Source organism: Poecilia reticulata, chromosome 7 (assembly GCF_904066995.2).
Source record: "Poecilia reticulata chromosome 7, P_reticulata-male-v2, whole genome shotgun sequence".
Lineage (NCBI taxonomy): Eukaryota > Metazoa > Chordata > Actinopteri > Cyprinodontiformes > Poeciliidae > Poecilia > Poecilia reticulata.
This window is the reverse complement of record NC_088836.1, coordinates 10,821,433-10,840,367: the sequence shown is the minus strand read 5'-3', so window position 1 is coordinate 10,840,367 and position 18,935 is coordinate 10,821,433. Positions and strand designations below refer to the sequence as shown.

The 18,935-nt window shown below is 40.5% G+C and overlaps 2 protein-coding genes across 9 annotated transcripts; both read left to right on the top strand.

Annotated features, from left to right (window-relative positions):
• Positions 1 to 101: 101 nt before the first annotated feature.
• LOC103468026 (uncharacterized) lies at positions 102 to 4,566 on the top strand. Its single transcript, XM_008414858.2, has 6 exons — positions 102 to 303; positions 688 to 848; positions 2,392 to 2,522; positions 2,629 to 2,831; positions 2,957 to 3,028; positions 3,133 to 4,566. Exons 1-6 carry the CDS (start codon positions 197 to 199, stop codon positions 3,602 to 3,604), a joined length of 1,146 nt encoding a protein of 381 aa, XP_008413080.1. The 5' UTR covers positions 102 to 196; the 3' UTR covers positions 3,605 to 4,566.
• Positions 4,567 to 4,654: 88 nt separating this feature from the next.
• l3mbtl1 (L3MBTL histone methyl-lysine binding protein 1) lies at positions 4,655 to 18,531 on the top strand. 8 transcript variants are annotated; one of them, XM_008414856.3, is made up of 22 exons: positions 4,655 to 4,898; positions 6,299 to 6,493; positions 7,750 to 7,934; positions 8,216 to 8,342; positions 9,483 to 9,669; positions 9,982 to 10,120; positions 10,284 to 10,332; positions 10,596 to 10,684; positions 11,931 to 12,035; positions 12,201 to 12,336; positions 12,836 to 12,927; positions 13,164 to 13,315; positions 13,461 to 13,558; positions 13,873 to 13,976; positions 14,082 to 14,192; positions 14,332 to 14,473; positions 15,482 to 15,584; positions 15,990 to 16,178; positions 16,268 to 16,317; positions 16,568 to 16,725; positions 16,817 to 16,879; positions 16,975 to 18,531. In XM_008414856.3, exons 2-22 carry the CDS (start codon positions 6,331 to 6,333, stop codon positions 17,107 to 17,109), a joined length of 2,577 nt encoding a protein of 858 aa, XP_008413078.1. In that variant the 5' UTR covers positions 4,655 to 4,898; positions 6,299 to 6,330; the 3' UTR covers positions 17,110 to 18,531. The 8 variants fall into 8 exon arrangements, with proteins under 8 accessions (XP_008413078.1, XP_008413079.1, XP_081464983.1 ...); XM_008414857.3 differs by having other exon boundaries at positions 4,655 to 4,909; XM_081608857.1 differs by lacking the exon at positions 4,655 to 4,898 and adding an exon at positions 4,921 to 5,012.
• The last annotated feature ends 404 nt before the right edge of the window (positions 18,532 to 18,935 follow it).

Here is an 18,935-nt window from a genome sequence, read left to right as displayed (position 1 = left end):
ATCGGGGGAAAAATCTGGTCATTTACTTTGAAAATGCCGTACAGGAAGTACGAGTCTTTAGCTTCACTCTAATTGGCTGGCTTTGGCCTCGAGCGAAACCGTCGTAACGGAGGTTGCGACTGACGCAACTGAATCAACGCTTGGAGTTGTTAGGAGGAACAGTCTAGAACAGCGTTGGCTGAAATAGCAAATAAACATGCCTCGAGTCTACATTGGACGTCTAAGTTATCACGTCCGCGAAAAGGACATTCAGCGATTTTTCAGCGGATATGGAAAACTAATGGAAATCGACTTGAAAAATGGGTGAGTTTTGGCTGAATATGCGAACGTTGCTCGTAGCTTTGGAACCGCTGATGTTGAACGACGTAAGTGCAGGAAATGTTAATGCTGTAATTCGAAATTTCTTTGTTTCAGTTGGTAAATTTAGCTTCGTAGAAGGTTATGTGCTGATTTTGACCAAAAATACATCGCTAAACTTAAGTTTATTGACTGATTTTCGACTCCGTGTAGCAAATGTCGCATGGCCAACATGGCGGCTTTGTATTTTCTACATTGGAGAGCTAGCGTGGGCCTAGCTAGCCGAGCTAGCCGCTTGGCTAACCAAGCGGTCGACCAATTGAATGAATTGCTTTTATTTGATGGAGTGTTGTTCTCTGGCCTAACGTTGAACCGTATTCTTTCCTGCAGGTATGGATTCGTGGAGTTTGAAGACAACCGGGATGCCGACGATGCCGTGTATGAGCTGAACGGAAAGGATTTGTGCGGAGAGCGAGTGATCGTTGAGCATGCTCGGGGCCCACGGCGAGACCGAGATAGCTACGGAGGGGGTTACTGGGGCGGAGGGCGCAGTAAGTGCCATCTTTTAGATCATATTCTCTTTCCCCCTTCCCTTCAGGGTGAGGTTGCAGTATAGAGTACGAAGAGAAGCGTTTTTAGCTATAAATCAATTAAATTTGTTGAACATTTGTTGTCTGGTTGACTCGTATTTGTTAATTTTATGTTTTCTCCATGGTAAATAATCTTGATTAAAAGCCCTCGGATACACACATTTTGTGCATGCTTTTCTTAAAAAAATATCTAAAGCTATTTGTAGTTTTTAAAGTTAGTTTCTTCACATATGTAAGCAGTAGTTTGACTAAACGAAATACTTTGTTTTTCCCCAAACTCATCTGTGGTCATATTACAGTTTTCTTTGGCTCTTCTTTTATTTAGTTCAAATCCCACCCCACTCTAAAGTTGTTTTCAGTTTCATTAATAGTCGCTGACCTGTGAGTTTTTGCTCCCCCTGATCATGGGCCGCCCTGCATTAAACAGCGGTTCCTTGATGGGAACGAGCAAATAACTGCAGGTCAGGGTGTATGGTGATCCATAGTGCTCTTCATAGTGTAAACAGAATCCATTTTGTAAGTTAAAATTCTAATATTTCTTTGACTCATTTACTTCATATTTACATTATTTAAACCAATATAGCAAGTGTACATTGTGCTCTGAGGTTAGGACTTAACTAACACTTTTTCGTTAATTTGTGTATTTGCTAACTTTGGCATTTCTCTATATTTTTCTATATATTAAACATTAACAAAAGTCCTTGATGTTTCAATTTGAAAGAGTCCAGCTGCGGGCTGAGGCTGAGAGTCCATTGAGGCTAAAGATGACTGGCTAAGATGACTGCCTGTCCCGTTTGGCCTTGGCTTTCACCTTACAATGTGTGTGTGACCTTTGCCCCCTTGATCCTTGGCTGACCTAACCGGAAGCCATGATGACAGCAGCCTTTTGCCAATAGACCAGGGGTGATGGTGAGGATTGCCATTGGTTTCTATGTTGACCGCAAACATGACTGGATCGGCTGTAGTTGAACAACTTACAATCTAAAGAAAATATGTAAGTGCAAAACTGGGAAGAAGGGTGCACCAGACTAGCATCTGGCAAGGTACCAGTTTGAAATGCTTAGAAAAGTCACTGTACCATTTAGACTCTATTGAATTCGCCAGCCTCCATGACTAAACACCATGTGGATGCCTCCTCTCTTTTTGTTACAGGGTTCAGAGGGTCTGAAAGAACATCACTGTCCAGCCAAAGCATTTCTATAAGATATACAGTTTAGTTAAAAGCCATTGCTTTGCTGGTACTAGAATCAGTGGTGTTCTTTGCAGCAGCAAGCATCTTTATAATATGAATGCTACAGACTTTTAAAGAGTCTTTGCAGTGGCTGTTAAAATCTCTTAACTGAAGATCTGTGAAGGAGATAGGGATCTGAGGGACTCCTATTTGAATATATTCCCCAGTTTGATCTGGCCTGTTTTCTGTTGGTAGTCCAGACCAGTAGTTTTCTTGACCGTATCACTTTTAGTTCGTTCTAAAGCATGTTTGTGTGTGCTGTCGTCTCTAAAGGTAGTGGTTACAGCAGCAGCAGCAGCAGCAGGAGCCGCTCTGGAAGGGACAAGTATGGACCTCCAGTCCGTACAGAGTACCGCCTCATTGTGGAAAACCTGTCGAGCCGCTGCAGCTGGCAGGACCTCAAGGTAAGCTGCTTTTTCTTTTTTTATCCCTCCTCATTTACTTCGTCAAACGTTGAATGCTGAAACTCTAAGCACCTCGTTTCTGTACATTTGTTTCTGTCTCGTGAAGGACTTCATGCGTCAGGCAGGCGAGGTGACGTATGCCGACGCCCACAAGGAGCGGACCAACGAAGGGGTGATAGAGTTCCGGACTCACTCTGACATGAAACGGGCCATAGACAAGTTAGACGGCACAGACATCAACGGGCGAAAGATTCGATTGGTGGAGGACAAACCCCGCAAACGAAGGTCTTACTCTGGCAGCCGCTCCAGGTGGGATTACTCATGGATTTAAAAAGCTAATTTTTTCCTCTGGAAAACAAGCTTCTGATTTCAAATAAATAAATAAAAAAACTTCACTTGAGATGTCATGTGTTTGATTCCTCTTCTGTCATCAGATCTCGAAGTCGCCGCCGCTCCCGCAGCAGAAGCCACAGGAGCTCCAGGAGTCGCTCCAGATCTCACTCCAGGTGAGTTCAGATTGAAATGTTTTGAGTCGGCTGTAAGAGTTTTTGTTTTTGTCAATCTGGGCAAATCTACAAAACGTCACCAAAATAATTTTTCGACCCATTAGGTCTCGTTCCCGTAGCAACAAGAGAAGGCATCATTCTCGCTCGAGGTCTGAGAGGAAGTCTCGTTCCAAGTCGGGAGAACGGAAATCACGCTCTCGCACCAATAGATCTCGTTCTGGGTCCCACAAGTCCAAATCTCGCTCGCGCTCACAGAAATCTCGTTCCCGTTCAGCCGACCGAAAATCAAAGTCCCGCTCCAAGAGCCGCTCTAAGGTCAAGTCGGAGCGGGATTCTCGTAGCAGATCCAAGGAGATGGATGTTGGTGCTCGTGAAGACAACAACAAGAAGTCCCGCAGCCGTTCAGCTTCCCCTGTAGAGAACGGGAAAGAGGAGCGCACCACCAAATCAGCGTCCCGCTCCCCGTCCCCACAGGAAGACGAACGCCGATCTAAATCCAGAGAGAAGCGCTCAGTGTCCCGCTCAGTCTCCCGCTCAAGGTCTCGTTCACGATCTAGATCAGCCTCTCAAGATTAGATGTGGAAAATGTTTTCCCCCTCTTTTTTTTTTTTCCTTTTTTTGTGTTTTATTATAATGCTGTAAATAACGAGCAGTGTCACAGGCTTCTGCTTCCTTACCTTTTCTCTTCAGAGTGTGCTGTTTTGACATGCCATCAATAAATGCACATTGTCAGGGCTGTTTTTGGAAACCTGCCTATGTAAAAGAGGATTTCTGATCCTAAGTTTTGAGTAGTCTTCCGCTTGACTCATTTTCTAGCCCACAGATAATTTTTATTATTATTATTTTAAGTCTGTTTTCAATAGTCTTTTCTGGCTTTGTACGAACAACGTTAATATTCTTTGGTCACTGTTACCAGTAAATTTGCCGTTTTCTTACTTTCCCCAGATTATATGAGGACTTTTTTTTGTTTTAAGTTTTATGAAGTGCACAGTTATGAGTGAATTGTTGATACTGATGCAGTTTTTTTTTTTCTTTTATGGGCCTTTACATTTTTTTTTTTTTTTTTGCGGGAGGACAGAAGAGCGTGTACTATTAAACTTACTAATTGCATTGTGAAAAGTTTGTTGTACTTTTGAACAACTTGCGTTGTAGTTGGGTTATCTTTTTTGAAAAAATAAAATTGTTCATAAGCTGTGCTTGGATGCATTTCCCCTAAATTCTTAGAGATATTGAGGCAATGGTTAAATTGAGAGAGAGTAGACAATAATGCTGATATACTTTCCTGACAATAGCTGCTTCGGTTACTGCCCTATTATTCAGGTTAATTTTTTTTACGCTTGTTCCTTTCTTTCCCCCCTGGTTTGAGGTGTGATTCAGGTTAAAACAATTGAATTCAGATATTGTGCATTTTTGTTGGTGTCGAAATGACGAGCTGAATTCAGCATCGGCATTTTTGTCCCAACAATTTTATTTCCCCCCTCAATGACTAAATGAAATGTTTTTTAAATTGTATGTTCAATTAAAGATCTTAAAAAGAACATGTGACGTGCTTTATTGAAAAAAAAAAGGATTGACTGCAGTATTGACGTGACCTATATCGTGCTAATTATATAAGTGGTCTGTCTTGAAAGTGGCTCTGGCTGTGAAAATATCCTGTTCTATGATCAAATGTCTATTTAAAAATCATAGACTATCCAAACTGGTATGCAGTTTACTTGATAAACCCGAATATGTTCACTGAAGTGTTAAAAATGGAGTGCTTGCTAAAGAAGTCCTTCTGTCGTTAGGAAAATAAATAAGCGATCAGCTACTGTGTGGTAGCTGCACGCATGCGCAAATTGAGCCCCGGAGCCGCAGGAAAGCAGCGCTGGTAAGCCAAATGTCAGTTTCCTAAATGTTGCCAACGCCTTTACTTTCACATTTATAACTATTTTAAAGCGGACAAGGAGATACTATTCACCTCGCCTCTTTAGAACAGGCTCCGGTTTGTGTGCTTGCTTTTTTTATTTTTAAAATGTCCATTCGGTACATCCTTTTTTTACGGTATGGATGTATTCAACCAGAAGCCTTTTCGATGTAAGGGGGAAAAACAATTATCTGATTAATTACCGCTGAAGACGTAGTCTTTAAAATAATAAAACTAGGCTGCTGCATTTTTGTTACTACGGTGTCCGACATGCTTAACGTTGTATGGGTAAGATAATACTAATTCATTATAGATGCTTATGGCGAAATTGATAGGTTCTTTTTTTGTATGTAATTGTGGGTTTTAAAGGACTTAGTGTTTTGGTTTTCCACAATTTTTTGGTTTGTGGATTTCAGAACCTCCGCCATTTTAACTGAAATGCTGTATTTTTGTCTATGTGTGTGTGTGAACTTGAAAGCTTGTGCGTAAATATTGGCGTGTCACCATTGTTGCCTTATTTCATTGGATGTAATGGATGGTTGTTTGGAAGAAGTCATTATGGCCGTAGCTGTTTTGTATTTTTATGAAAGTAAATTCAGCGTTTCACTATGCTATTTTTATTTATTTATTTTTATTGAACCGTTATTTCTGGGCTAATTTTTATTTTGTAATAAATGTTGCTTCTGTAAACAGGCTACCATTCAAAGACAGTTTTGGCATCAAATCTAACCCAATCTTTAGACAGTCTGTTACATGGATTAAGATCAACAAACCCTTAAAAAGTAAAACAGGGAACAAAAATGATATAGTTTCTTTTGGTTAAACATGATATTCCATATCAATACTCCTTGACCTTTTAAAAAAATTTGACAAAGACCCAACATAAAGCAGTGGATAATTTGTGAAGTGTAAGGAAAATTATCCCTAAGGCATGTTTCATATAAATCTAAAAAGTGTGGCATGAATTTGAATGCAGCCCTTTTTTTGCTCTGATGCCCCTAAATGCAATCCAGTGAAGCCAACTCACTTCAGAAGTCGCCTAGTTGTGTGTAATGAGACAGATTTGCTCTGCGAGGTTTTTTGAGACTTGTTTGGGAACATTAGTGGACAAACAACATCGCGTGAACCAAAGAACACAGTTAATGGATCAGTGATATGGTTAGGTAAAATTATTACCCTGCAGCTCAATCCATTACCACAAAGGACTTGGAGTCTGATTCTTAGAGATTTCCAATCGGACTGAACCTTTGGAAACCTGAGTACTTTGAAACTTTTTCAGAATAAAAAAATAAACAAATTTGCAAGTCAATGTAAACCTCTTAGTCTTTTAACACTTTTTTTTTTTTTGTTTATTGGCTTTCCAGCGGTCCAACAAAGGAAACAGGGAGCCATCAATATGAGTGGCAAAGTAAACATGGACGCTCAATCCAAAGAAGCTGACGGCACAACCACTGACCCGTCGCCCTCCCCTGCTGGCGAGACCATCCTCATCTGCGACAATGTCACCAAGAAAGCACGAGCCATGCCCCACGCCACCACCACAGCTCTCCTGTTGCCAGGTATAATGACACGTTAATAAGCTGCAATTAGTGTTTTAGTTCAGCTAAATTATGCTGCTTGGTTCTTACATTGTTAAAGAAGCACAACAACCATTTTATGGAAAATGTTAAAGGAAAACGCAGCATTAGCCACCACCAGCACTTCCTTCAGTTTGTGAAAAGCTCTTGAAACAATCTCCTCGGAACTTGGGGCTTTTTATTGCTACATTTAAATAAGTCAATTTGTATTTATATTGCAAATAATTCAGAAAAAAAAATGTCCCTGACTACAAAACAAAGCAGACCAATAGGCCCAAGATGCTTCTTGTTGCAGTTTTAGAACCGGGCAGTTAACAAGGTCAGTAGATCCCTTTTGGATCTGTTTAGTTTCACTGATCACGTCCACCTTCCTCCCTAAAATAGCAAGTTGATTTATTTTTAATTTTTTATCCATATCCAGAAACAATAACACTTTGTCACATATTTTAGGTGTCAGTTTCTGTTTTAAAATCAAGCCCGTTTAAGTTATGTAACAACAGGTTGATCCGAACTCCATTTCAAATCATCTCCTAAAATGAAGTGGCCTAGACAAAGTCTGGACCTTAGATGTGGTGGTGTGACCCGACGCAGACTATTCAGCGTGGCTGAATTTAGGCAATTCTGCAAAGAAGAGTGGGCAAAAAAATAAAAAAATAAAAATCCTCCACAGCGATTTAAAACACTTATTACAAGTTTCTGATTCATCTGAATTGTTGATAATCTGAAACATTTCAGGATAATTAAGCAACAACAATAAAAAGAAGAAAACATCTATTAGATGTCTACTTTCCTACAGCATTGTAATCTACTGTTTTAGGTAACGTTTTCATAATTAGATTGGCTTGGAAATGCATTATTAGACCAGTTGGACTAATACTGTTGTTACTGAAAATATATGAAATAAAGTTAAAGTCGATTTAAATTATACCTGTTTGTCATGTAAAATGAACAGAGTTTTATTTTTGTTTTCACATGGCGAACAGAGATGAACGGAAAAATGAATCTTCAGGAAAGAAGATTGCATTTTGAGAGTAATTGATAGAGGTCTTGATAGTGTGGTCTGTAAATTGAGTTTACATGGTTGCGTCCCAGGTTTTGTAAATTTACATTTATGTCACATGATGTAATTATCTATATCTTAGCTAATAGAGATATTCCTTTTTCTGACCTGACATCAAACGGTTTCTTTCGTTAAGAAACGACGCACTTACAAGGGATGTGCGTTGTGTTTCCTGCAGCTCCTCCTGGTCACCAGAAAGTGGAACTGACTCAAGCCCTCGCCGTGGCAAACCCAGGTAAAGGCAGCAGACCAAATGAGATAGCGGCTCCCACCCTGACAGCACAGGTTGGGGGGGCTTGTAGCATCGTCCATGTCCTCGAGTGGAAGGAGGGGATGGCCATTCTGCCCAGTAGCAACCTCAAGGTGAGATCCTGTTTCTGGTCTGATGCTTTGAAGTGTTCAGTGTGCAGAGAAACAGAGAAGGACCGGCACATGTTAGCTTTTAGGGAGTTGTGTTAATAAAAGCAGCTTCTCCTACATGTTTAGTTAGTTGCTTTTCTACATAATGAGATTCATCGAATCTTTTTGTGGAGCAGAAAGAGCCAGAATTATATCAGACATAGTTTTACACATCCTGTGACTGCCTCAGAGGCCGAAAGTCTGACTCATTTTCACAAACGGGCCCTCTTCTGTGCATGTTGCAGTTCTGCGTGAGCGATGTAGGCACTCTGAGCACTCTGATAACCCCAGGGGCCACCAGCGGCCCCACCGACCCAGCAGCAGGGACTTCTGGACGATCCATCGAGACAGAAAGCCCGCCGGACAAACCAGGTAGAGTCACCAAACCACTGGAAACAAAGACAAAAAATAGCATTTTAATGAAAACGCTTCACTTTTTACACCGCAACAAAATAAAAATGTCCCAGATATTACATATTACAACCAGGATTTAAATTAGGATAAATATATATATATATATATATATATATATATATATATATATATATATATATATATATATATATATATATATATATATATATATATATATATATATATGTGTATAGGAAGTATGGAAACAGTAAATATTTGGCTGTGCTAACAATAACGGAAACCCTTAATTATTTTAGACTAATCCAGAGTGCAAACTCAGCATTTTTGACATAAATGCTCAAAAAGATATTTTACAATTAGAATAGAACCATTAAAAGGCCTCTTATGAATGAAGAATCAAACAAAATTTGTGTCAAACGTTAGTGCTACATTTGTGCTGGTTTGTGCAGCAAAATATGTTGTTTGTGCCACTATCATTTTAAAGATATAAAGAAAGTTGGATTTCATAAAGGTTGAGGGGCTGGTTGACCTTTTGCCCTTTACACTTCCATTAATATCTTCAAAGCCAAAGCAGCACAAACAAAAGATTTGGCTGCACAAACCAGCACAAACGTAGCCGAGTTGATTGACACCCATTTTGTCTGATTTGAAGAAGGTGGGGGGGTGGTTGACCTTGGATGACCTCTAGAAACATTTCTTTATATCTTTAAAATGTTAGCGGCAGAAACGAAAATTTTTGCTGCACAAACCAACACAAACGTAGCACTAACGTTTGACACCAATTTTGTCTGAATTGAAGAAGGTGGGGGGGCCAACTTCACTCAGGTATAATTTAAACATGGGGTTATGTCACTGAACCAAGCAGCGTTAAATACTGCTAAGTTTATTTCATTTTGCTGCCGGACCGGTTACACCGACACACTGCTACTTCCTGCATACGTATAATACTTTCTCCATTCAGTGATCCTTCAGTGCGCGCACTGAATGGAGCGCAGATGAGCAACAATTACACGAGCTGCAGCAGAGCTCCTGTGGAGATGTCAAGAGGCTGCAGCTGCATGCCCACAACGTCGTTCGGCTGTGACAAGACAAATGCGGTTTTCCGTGAACTAAATATAAATTTTTAATTCCTCTCAGCCCTAGAAGTATCTGTCCCTGTCGGTACCGTGAGAGCCGCTGCCGCCGCCACTGCTGCTGCCGTGGAGCCAGAAAGGCTGGTTCCTGTCAAACCCGAGGCCCAGGTGGGGCCGGGGCAACAGAACCACGATCCAAGAGCACAAAGGAGCTACGCGGAGGAGCTCCGCAGGGACCCCGTCTCGGACAAGTATGCTTACAAAACAAACTTTGAGATGTTTTTTATGTGCAAGCAAATTCAACTCAGTTAATTCTGGTCTCATGAGTCAAATTCATATTTAATCAAATTTACTTCATTTTAACACAGTTAAATCAGTTCAAATCAACCAAAGACATTCAGTTCAAAAGAATTTTCTTTCAGTGCATCGCATTCGATTAATGAGTTCAGCACATTTTGGTCAAATTTGAATTCAATACAAAACAGCGCAACTCATTGCGGCTTCATTTCGTTTCCTGATGAGAAGTGAGATCGTTTTTGCATCGCATTTCTCATTTGACTTAGGAGAAGCGTCAGCGTGGAGAAGGTGCCTGCAGGTGGGAGGGTCTCCTCCCTGAACCCAGACCACCTGAAACCCATGAGGAAGAGGAAGAGGAAGGAGTACTTGAGTCCGTCCGAGGAAGACTCCGACATGGAGGGAACGGTGGGACGGCACTTCGCTCTATTTTCTCTTCATTTAGTGTGAAGCTGCTGCTTCTTGTGGGATTTGATAGGTTTCAGTTTCAAGATGTTCTTTCAGATAAAATATCTTTTTTTTTTCTATAAGAGAATTTCTGTGTTTAATTCATTTCAAACATATTTTCTAGGATGAGAAGATGGATTATTCTAAAGCAGATGGTCGACTCATCAGAGGAGGTTATTGTTTCCTTTTCCCATTCTTGAAAATGCTGGATTTAAGTTTTAAATTTGCAAAGTGATGTGATGAATAAAATAACGGATAATAATTTGTTAATCTCAAGATTTTTAGAGCCGACTCCTTCGCTTTTTCGGCCTTCTTCCATTCCAGTCAATATTTAATTATATCTATTATTCTTCTCTGTCTGTAGTTTCATTTTATTCCTTTAACAAAAGCTTCAGAGCTGCATCTCATAAAGAAATACTCTGATTGTTTCGAGAAGGTGGAGACAGTAAAACTGAACAATGGACCTGGACTCAGTATCTGGAGGAAACCAAATCTGTTGCTGCTCCCAACAAGCTCTTCCATGAGGTATCCTTCCTTTTCTTTTAATAGCATAAATATAACACAACAAATCATCCAAGATTAAGAGGAAATAGAGGAAAAATATTTACCTTTTAGATTTATCTTATGTCATATTTCTCTTTGGTTTGAGGGGGTTTATTTTTTTAAAGAGAATGGGTTTGCATTTTGTGTTTTTAGTCTGTTTTTAAATGTCCTGGTGTGTGTAAGTGTGTGTCCATATGTGTGTGTTTGGACAAGGACGATGCAGAGTTCTTACCCTGCAGCTGCTAAACAACCAGCTGGCGTGTAGATAGCATCTAATGTAATCCAATCTGAGTCACTCTGTCCTGCAGTTCTGCAGCAGTCAATTTTGTTTCTTTATTTTTATGACTTTAGTTGTATAGAAAAAAGTATAAACTATTGTTAAGTGCCTTGAACTATAACACTTATAGTTCTAAGTCACATCAAAATGCATATTAAAAACAGCATATTAAATAAATCCCTCCAAAACAATCAGCTTGAATAAACATAGTGTTCATAGTTGATGTTTCTTGAGAAACTGCCTCTGGTTTGATGTAAAGTTATGAAAGTTGAGTTTTAGTTCTGCAGGTAAAGACTTTTACATACACAGGAGTTTGAGGTCATCACTAAAGATAAATCAACAAAATATCAGTGGGAATAAATGAAAACATTTTCAGTTTTTTTGTTGTTTTTAGAAAATGAATAATCTTTTAACATTTTATGTATGATTCCCTTTCAGAAATAAATTTGTTGGTTGAATGAAATTGATATTAAAACCCAAATGTGCCAGACATAAGAAGAACTTTAGTGTTAAATGTAAGAATTTGAAAAAGTTTGACGTTTAAAATGACAGAAGATTGCAGAGACTTTTCTTCGCTTCCTTCTCTGTCCCCTTCATTGTGTCTGATGGAAAGATATTTTTGTTCCTCTTCCAGCCGAGCGGTCGACAGAGTGGAGAAATTTTACCTCTGAATCGTCTCTTATTTCAAGCATTGAGAAACAGAAAGTCAAGGATTTCTAATCCAAATCTCCTAGAAACATTAACTCACAATCATTAAAATGCTTTAGATGCGTTTTTTTTAAATGGGATTGTTCCGATTTTTCCCCTCCTTCCGATAAAGGGGGGCAAGTTGCATCTTTCTAAAGCGTTCCACGTGAGATAAAAACATATTTAAGGGTTTCTGTGCTTTTTCTTTTCAGAGGAACCAACAATTTAATCTTCATCTGTATATCTTTTATCTGTGCTGTTCAGGCGCAGAGCGTCCCCACTGTGAAGAACGGCTTCAAGCAGGGGATGAAGCTGGAAGGCATCGACCCGCAGCATCCTTCCATGTACTTTGTCCTGACCGTGGCTGAGGTGAGCCACGTGTGCAACCGTACATTCAGTCTGTCGCTCACAAAGACCACGATGAGCAAACATTGATTAATAAATCGCGGCTCATTCGCGGAGCGGTCAGAGCAGGATGGGGTCAGGCGGCCTCCTCCGGGTTTTTGCCGCTCTAACGTGTGTGTCGCGCTGCAGGTGTGCGGTTACCGGCTGCGGCTCCATTTTGACGGTTACTCTGACTGCCACGACTTCTGGGTGAACGCCAACTCTCCCGACATCCACCCGGCAGGCTGGTGCGAGAGCACGGGACACAAGCTGCACACTCCAAAAGGTCAGAGGTCACGGCGTCTGTAAACCTTACCAGTCCACCGAAACAAAGGGTCACAGAAATTTCACTCCCCATTTTTTATTTTTTTTTTGGTTTCTTTTGTATTTTTACCAAACAATTCAGTTGTAAAAGAAATCTTTCCTTATTTTTTCAAACGGTTAGCCAAAATGTGCAGCCTTCTGTCGATATTTATTCTTTTCTTTCGGAGCCATATTTGGGGTTTACACAACTAATAAAAAAATAAGAAAAAAAATGTACTGAAATGAATACATAAGGATTTTTTTTTTCAGTAATTAAAGGCAGAGAATAAATATACTTTTGTGTGAGTGCTAGCAAAGCAGTAGCTGATATTTCTATGTTGGTACTTGTCCATTCCTTCAACTTAAATGTATAAAAATAATGTTTTATAGTAATTTGTATAAAGAAGCAGTGCCATGCTACCGAGTAAACAAAAACAGGATAACTACCTCTAAAGGTCCCCGTCACCCTGTTGCTTCTGCAGGTTGTAAGGAGGAGGAGTTCACATGGACCAACTATCTGAGGATGACTAAAGCTCAAGTTGCTCCCAAAGAACTTTTTGCCAGTCCTGGGAGGGTAAGTGCCTCTCCACAGTATGATTCCTGCTGCGCAAGCACCAGGAGCCGACAGGTTCAGCACCAGGAAACTGAATTCTGTTTTTGTTATGCATTTTGTGTTGCTTGAAATAAGAAAGAAATCTCTATATCAAAAGCCCTTACTTTACTGTTTTTAATTTGTCTTAGTTAATCGCGACGTGTTTGTCTGTAAGTTGAACAACACTTACCTTCTTGTTCTTTGCCCTCATTGCTCAGATGGATGTAAAGTGCGGTTTTGAGACAGGAATGAAGCTGGAAGCCGTCGACCGGATGAATCCCTCACTCATCTGCGTGGCAACCGTCACGGACGTAGTCGACGACCGTTTCCTGGTTCATTTTGACAACTGGGATGATACGTACGACTACTGGTGAGCTCTTGGACTCTGCTGGTCATTTTGGCCTTTTTGTCTTCTGTTTGGTTATGCAATACCAGTGAATCATTTTTTAAAGTACAATTCCTTCTCTTACACTAGCAACTTATTATTAATTTTTTTCTGATTTTAACCTGTGCAGGTGTGATGCCAGCAGCCCGTACATCCATCCCGTTGGTTGGTGTCAGGAGAGGAACCTTCCACTAACGCCGCCCCAAGGTGACCAGCACAATATTACCAGTAATAATTACATTTATTTTCAAATACCCAAAATAACCACATCTATCCATCCTTCATGTTCTTTGCATTGTTTTTGTCCACCTTTTACTTTCATATATGAAGCACCTGATCTGATTTCTGAAAATGTGGTTTAAATCCGTTTTACATCTAGACATTATTTTCTTATGTCTCCCCCCCCTCCCCATGTATGCTGTAAGAAGTTCTAGTTAAAATATCATGACGTCTTAATATGAACTTTGGACATGCTTTGTTCGCAATTGTTGAACAGTTGTTGTTTGCAGGAAGTGAAAAGTACATATTCACACCATAAAAAGTGTTTTCTGCTGCACCAGATTACCCCGATCCCGGACAGTTTTCCTGGTCTCGGTACCTGGAGGAGACCGGCTCCAAGGCTGTGGCTGCCGACGCCTTTAAAGTGGTGAGAATATTAACAAAAACAACAACTGTTTTTCTTATTGTTTTTTATTCTTCTACTTTTTAGAATACGTTTGACATGTTTGCTGTAAGTTTGCTCGTTTTGCAGAGGCCGCCTCACAGCTTCCAGCCTCAGATGAAACTGGAGGCCGTGGACAAGAGAAGTCCTGGTCTGATCAGAGTGGCCACAGTGGAAGATGTGGAGACTCATCGCATTAAGGTAGCACTCTTCGTCTGAGTAGTGCGTCTGTGTGATTTTATAAGCAATCTATTTGACGTCACATTTTGCAGTCGACGCTTCAGGCTCGTTTTGAATGTTTGTCTCATGACTTCACCTCTGTTGGTTTCTCCTTTCCCAGGTGCATTATGATGGTTGGAGTCACGTCTACGACGAGTGGATGGACTCAGATCACCCAGACATCCACCCAGCAGGGTGGTGCGAAGCGACTGGCCACCCTCTGAAAGTTCCTCCTCGCGACGCTAAAAGTCAGCAGCCGCATGGTAACAACAGGAACTTATGACTGCGTTGCTTTGAAAGCTTGTTCGTTTCTATCTAGTACTGTATCCTTCCAGATTTCTTTGCTTTTCACGTTTTTCTTTTTGCCTCTTAAATGCTTATTTGAGGGAATTAGGTAAAGATAATACAAAAAGTATTTCTCAAATTACGACTACATTTATTAAGAGAAATAGCATTCCAAACCGCTTCTCCTTTTTAAGTCTTAAGTTTATGTTTGATTACAGCCAGACTTGTAAAGTAAAGATGCAAATTAAAAATAGCCTGTCTGACAAGATGAAGCAGACCAAAACATCTCAAAAGCAACACATAAGGTTTCAGTCATGGATGAGAAACAAAGTTATTTAGATCGTCGCTTTGGGAAGTGTTACAAAGCCGTTTCTAAGGCTCAGAGTCTGCAGTGAGCTACAGTGAGAGCTGTTATCTGCACATAGAAAAACTATGGAACAGTTGGTGAAAACTAACTGAAGCATTTTAGATAAAGGGACACGTTGAAGACGGTTTAACACGGTGAGGACAGTGTTGAACTGGAGTTGCTTTGCTGCAGTAACTGAAACTTTAAAGAAGAAAACCCTGAAGCAGAAAGTTCAGCTATTGGTTCATGATCTTAAGTGAGACGTGGTTTGGATTAATGTGACCTAAGAAGGTCATCCAGAGTCCTGCTACGTGACTGAATTAACCCAAATCTGGAAAACAGAGTGAGCCAAAACTCCTCCTCAGTGACGTAAATACCTTATTGCGAGGTCTCATACATTACCAGTTAGTATGTTTAGATTTACTTTTTCCACATGTGAAAACTGCATTTTGTTTTCACCCAGCTTCTGTTTTTAGGATATTAAATTGATGACCTGAAACATTTAGAAGTTAAAAAAAAAAGGCAAAGACAGTAGAACTCTGCAATGATGCAAATTGATCTTTACAGGATTTAGGATAATACCATGTTTGTTGACTGTTTATGTGGTTGTTCACCATGTTTTTCTTTTGTAAACATTTAGGTGTGAGAGAGCCTCCTGCTATGGGTCAGAACACCTACCCCACCACGGTCCCTTGCAAACCCATCAGCCACCCCAGAACCAACAAGTACAGTTTCCACAATAGGTCAGAAATTAGCTAACCTGCTCATCTACTGATATATAAAAAACATTTTAAGCACTGTTTGCTTTGAGCTGAAGCATAACAACGCATCACTGTAAAAAAAAAAAAAAAAAAGAATCTAGAGCAAATTGTTGAGCTGATAAAAGTAAGATTTGATTTGTTTGAATGCTACTAATTAAAATTGAAGCATAAATATATTTATTATATTTATATCCAACACTTGAACCATTTCTTTCTATTGTAAAATCTAAAAATGTCAACATATAAAAAATGTATTCATAACCAAACATTAAGTGTCTAGATGTGGAAACTGAAATGATGAAAAAAAAACAAAACAGTAATTTATGTAGCAAGTCCTTTAACTGCCCTGGATGCAGATTTTCATTTGGGGTTCTGTCTTTGAAACAGGAAGTGCCCAACCCCGGGTTGTGATGGTTCAGGTCACGTGACCGGTCGGTTCACGGCCCATCACTGCATATCCGGCTGCCCGTTGGCCGAGCGCAACCAGGGAAGGCTAAAGGCCGACCTGTCGGACTCTGAGTGCAAGAGAAACCTCTTCATCGGCCAGAGGACTAAGAAAACTCATTACCGTGGCAGGTAGAAACCCGTATACATAAATGTGTGTGTGTGCTTCTAATGACTGAAAGTTTTCTTCGAGTGTCACAAAGATATTTTCTTGTTTTAAGGATTGGCCGTCCGCCCAAATACAGAAAGAACCAGCAGAGGGACTACCAGAGTAAGGATTTGTCTGTTGTTTCTACGTGTAAGATGAACAATATCATTGGACAGATGTCTCTAAAACTGAATTAATTAGACACCAGAACAGGGGGCATTTCTGGGGGGGATAAACCAAAGACAGCATTTTTCCTTTTGTCAAAGGATTTATGTTTATTTTTGAAATCTTTAACCTTGTTCCTGTTGAGCCATTTTTTTAACCCACGTAGCTTGTTTTAGTCCCCAGTCCATTTCCTGTTCTTTTTGTCCAGACATGTCCTCAGAGGGAGTGTACCCGTCTCTGTTCATGTCGGCTCTGACCGGTCAGTCCGACCGGACTCTGTCTCTCTGCTGGGAGCAGCACTGTAAGCTGCTGCCGGGCGTTCAGGGCATCCATGCCAGCCAGGTGGCAGCATGGGGTGTCGATGAGGTCGGCAAACGTCACAGCTCACCTTTCTTCTCATGGAGTCGTTACTGTCTCTGTTTTGATCGTTCGGAACGTCTTCGGTGGTTCTCTGCAGGTCTTCAGGTTCGTCCAGAATTTGATTGGCTGCGAAGAACAGGCTCGTCTCTTCAAAGAGGAGGTACAACCTCCAAATGATAAAAAAAAAAAAAGACGCACCGATCTCTACTGTCGGTAAACGAAACCTGTCGTTAACTTCTGCCCGTGTTTCTCCAGATGATTGACGGGGAAGCTTTGCTGCTGCTCACCCAGACCGACATCGTTAAGATAATGAGCATCAAACTGGGACCCGCCCTCAAGATCTCCAACGCCATCCTCATGTTCAAAACCACAGACGAGGGGCTCAAGTGATATCACCGGAGCGAGGCGTCGATCATCGTGTGCCAAATCCATTCTGTAGCAGGGCCAGAGAGGAACCCTGAATACGTTTTTCCATGTGTTTGGTGTCTTGTGCCCATCAGAGAGAGGGATGGGAAAAAAAGGGGGAGACGGGAGGGAGTAGGTCGGAGAGAAACAAAGCTGAGCAGGTTGGATAAATGGAGATCGTTTGTACAGCCGACGGAGGACTCCTGAGATGCTTAGAAAAATTGGTTGAAAAAGGTTGTTTTGCTAAATTTCTTTGGTCGGTTGTTGCCAAACACTAAGACATCTGCGTCACAGAGTTGTCGTTTGTGGCGTGTTTGACTAAAACCTGAAGTCTGCACAGCTTTTCAAGCTAAACTTCAGTTTTGGCTATGAATGGGGGAAAAAAAAAAGCTGAAGTGTTTTGATGACAGTATTGTTAAACCAGCGCTAGAGAAAAACAGCGACTTCCTGTACGAGAGGTCAAATTCGACACAATAGCTGGGTTTAGTAGAAAGTATTGCAATCGAAAAGTTTACGTGGAATCCAGATTTGAACAGAGGCAAGAAAAAGGGAGGCATGGTTTAAAATAAAATACAACACAGACAAAGCACTTGAATCATTATACTTGTATAAAATGAAAGAAAGAAATGGGAGAAGTGGAGAGTCTAAAACATGGGTAGAAAAAGTAAGAAGGAGGTGTTAATTGCAGTAAATGAGGCCGGATAGTGAGGCCTCTCCAAGCTTCACATTTTGTGCAATAATAAATTCACAAAAGGGGTCTGCTTAGAAACAGATGCCTAACTGTTGCTTGGTAACAGTATAAAATAAAGAATACAAATAAGCTACTTTAGTCAGTCTGTTTCATGCACAAATAAACTCAAGTATTACTTATAATCAGAAGTTCAAGTTGTTTGTACTTAAATGTCTCCACTGAGAGTTAGAAAACAGCACAGGCTTTGACTTTATATCTCTACTTGAAAAAAAAAAAATCTGAACTTATTTTTTTCCTAATGGAAAAACGAAAAACACATTTGTAAAATCTGGACGGTATAATAATAGTACCATAAGCCGTCACTAGAGAGTGCAAAAAATCCACATTTAGCACTATAAACATATGTTTGGTATCTAACAAGTTTACTTGTGGTTGGCACTCCGTTCAGAGTGCGCATATGTTTACATTTTGTGTCAGAGGTTGGCTGAAACACTGTATGAGGTTGAAATTGTGTGAAAAGAGTTTTATGTTTTAAGGGCTTTCGGAGTATCTGTTTGTCTCTCTGGTGGGATTTCTGTGTGTATGTCTGCGTGAGAGAGTGCGCGCGCGCCTGAGCGTGTGTGTGTGTGTGTGTGTGTGTGTGGGGAAGCAAATGAAGATAATCTTGAGTCACAAACGCCATTCAATACATACAAAATAATAAACATCCAACCCTGTCCTGTCTATTCTCATTTTCTTGTCTCGTTTGAGTTTTGAGGAATAGCACTTCCTTTCCTCGCGCAGGTTTGTGTCCAGAATACTGTTGACTATAAACTGAGTTTGCGTGCATCGTATCCCCCCTACTGACCGTATTGTCGTCAACATTTGGCTGTGTGGTTGGTGACAACTCCTTCCACGCCTTTTTGGTCTTCACTGCTTATCGTTTTTGTTCCACAGCGGCAGCCAGGACGGTGCTGATAAACCAGCCATGCCGCAGACCAAACGCTGTCTGTCGGTGTTCCAGGTGCTTCACACAGGAAGAGGGCCAAACAAAAGGCTCTAGGATAAATACGTATATTTTCATCTTAGAGTGTGACTTTATTTCATTGATGACCTTTTAAAATGTACCCGCTTAAAAGGC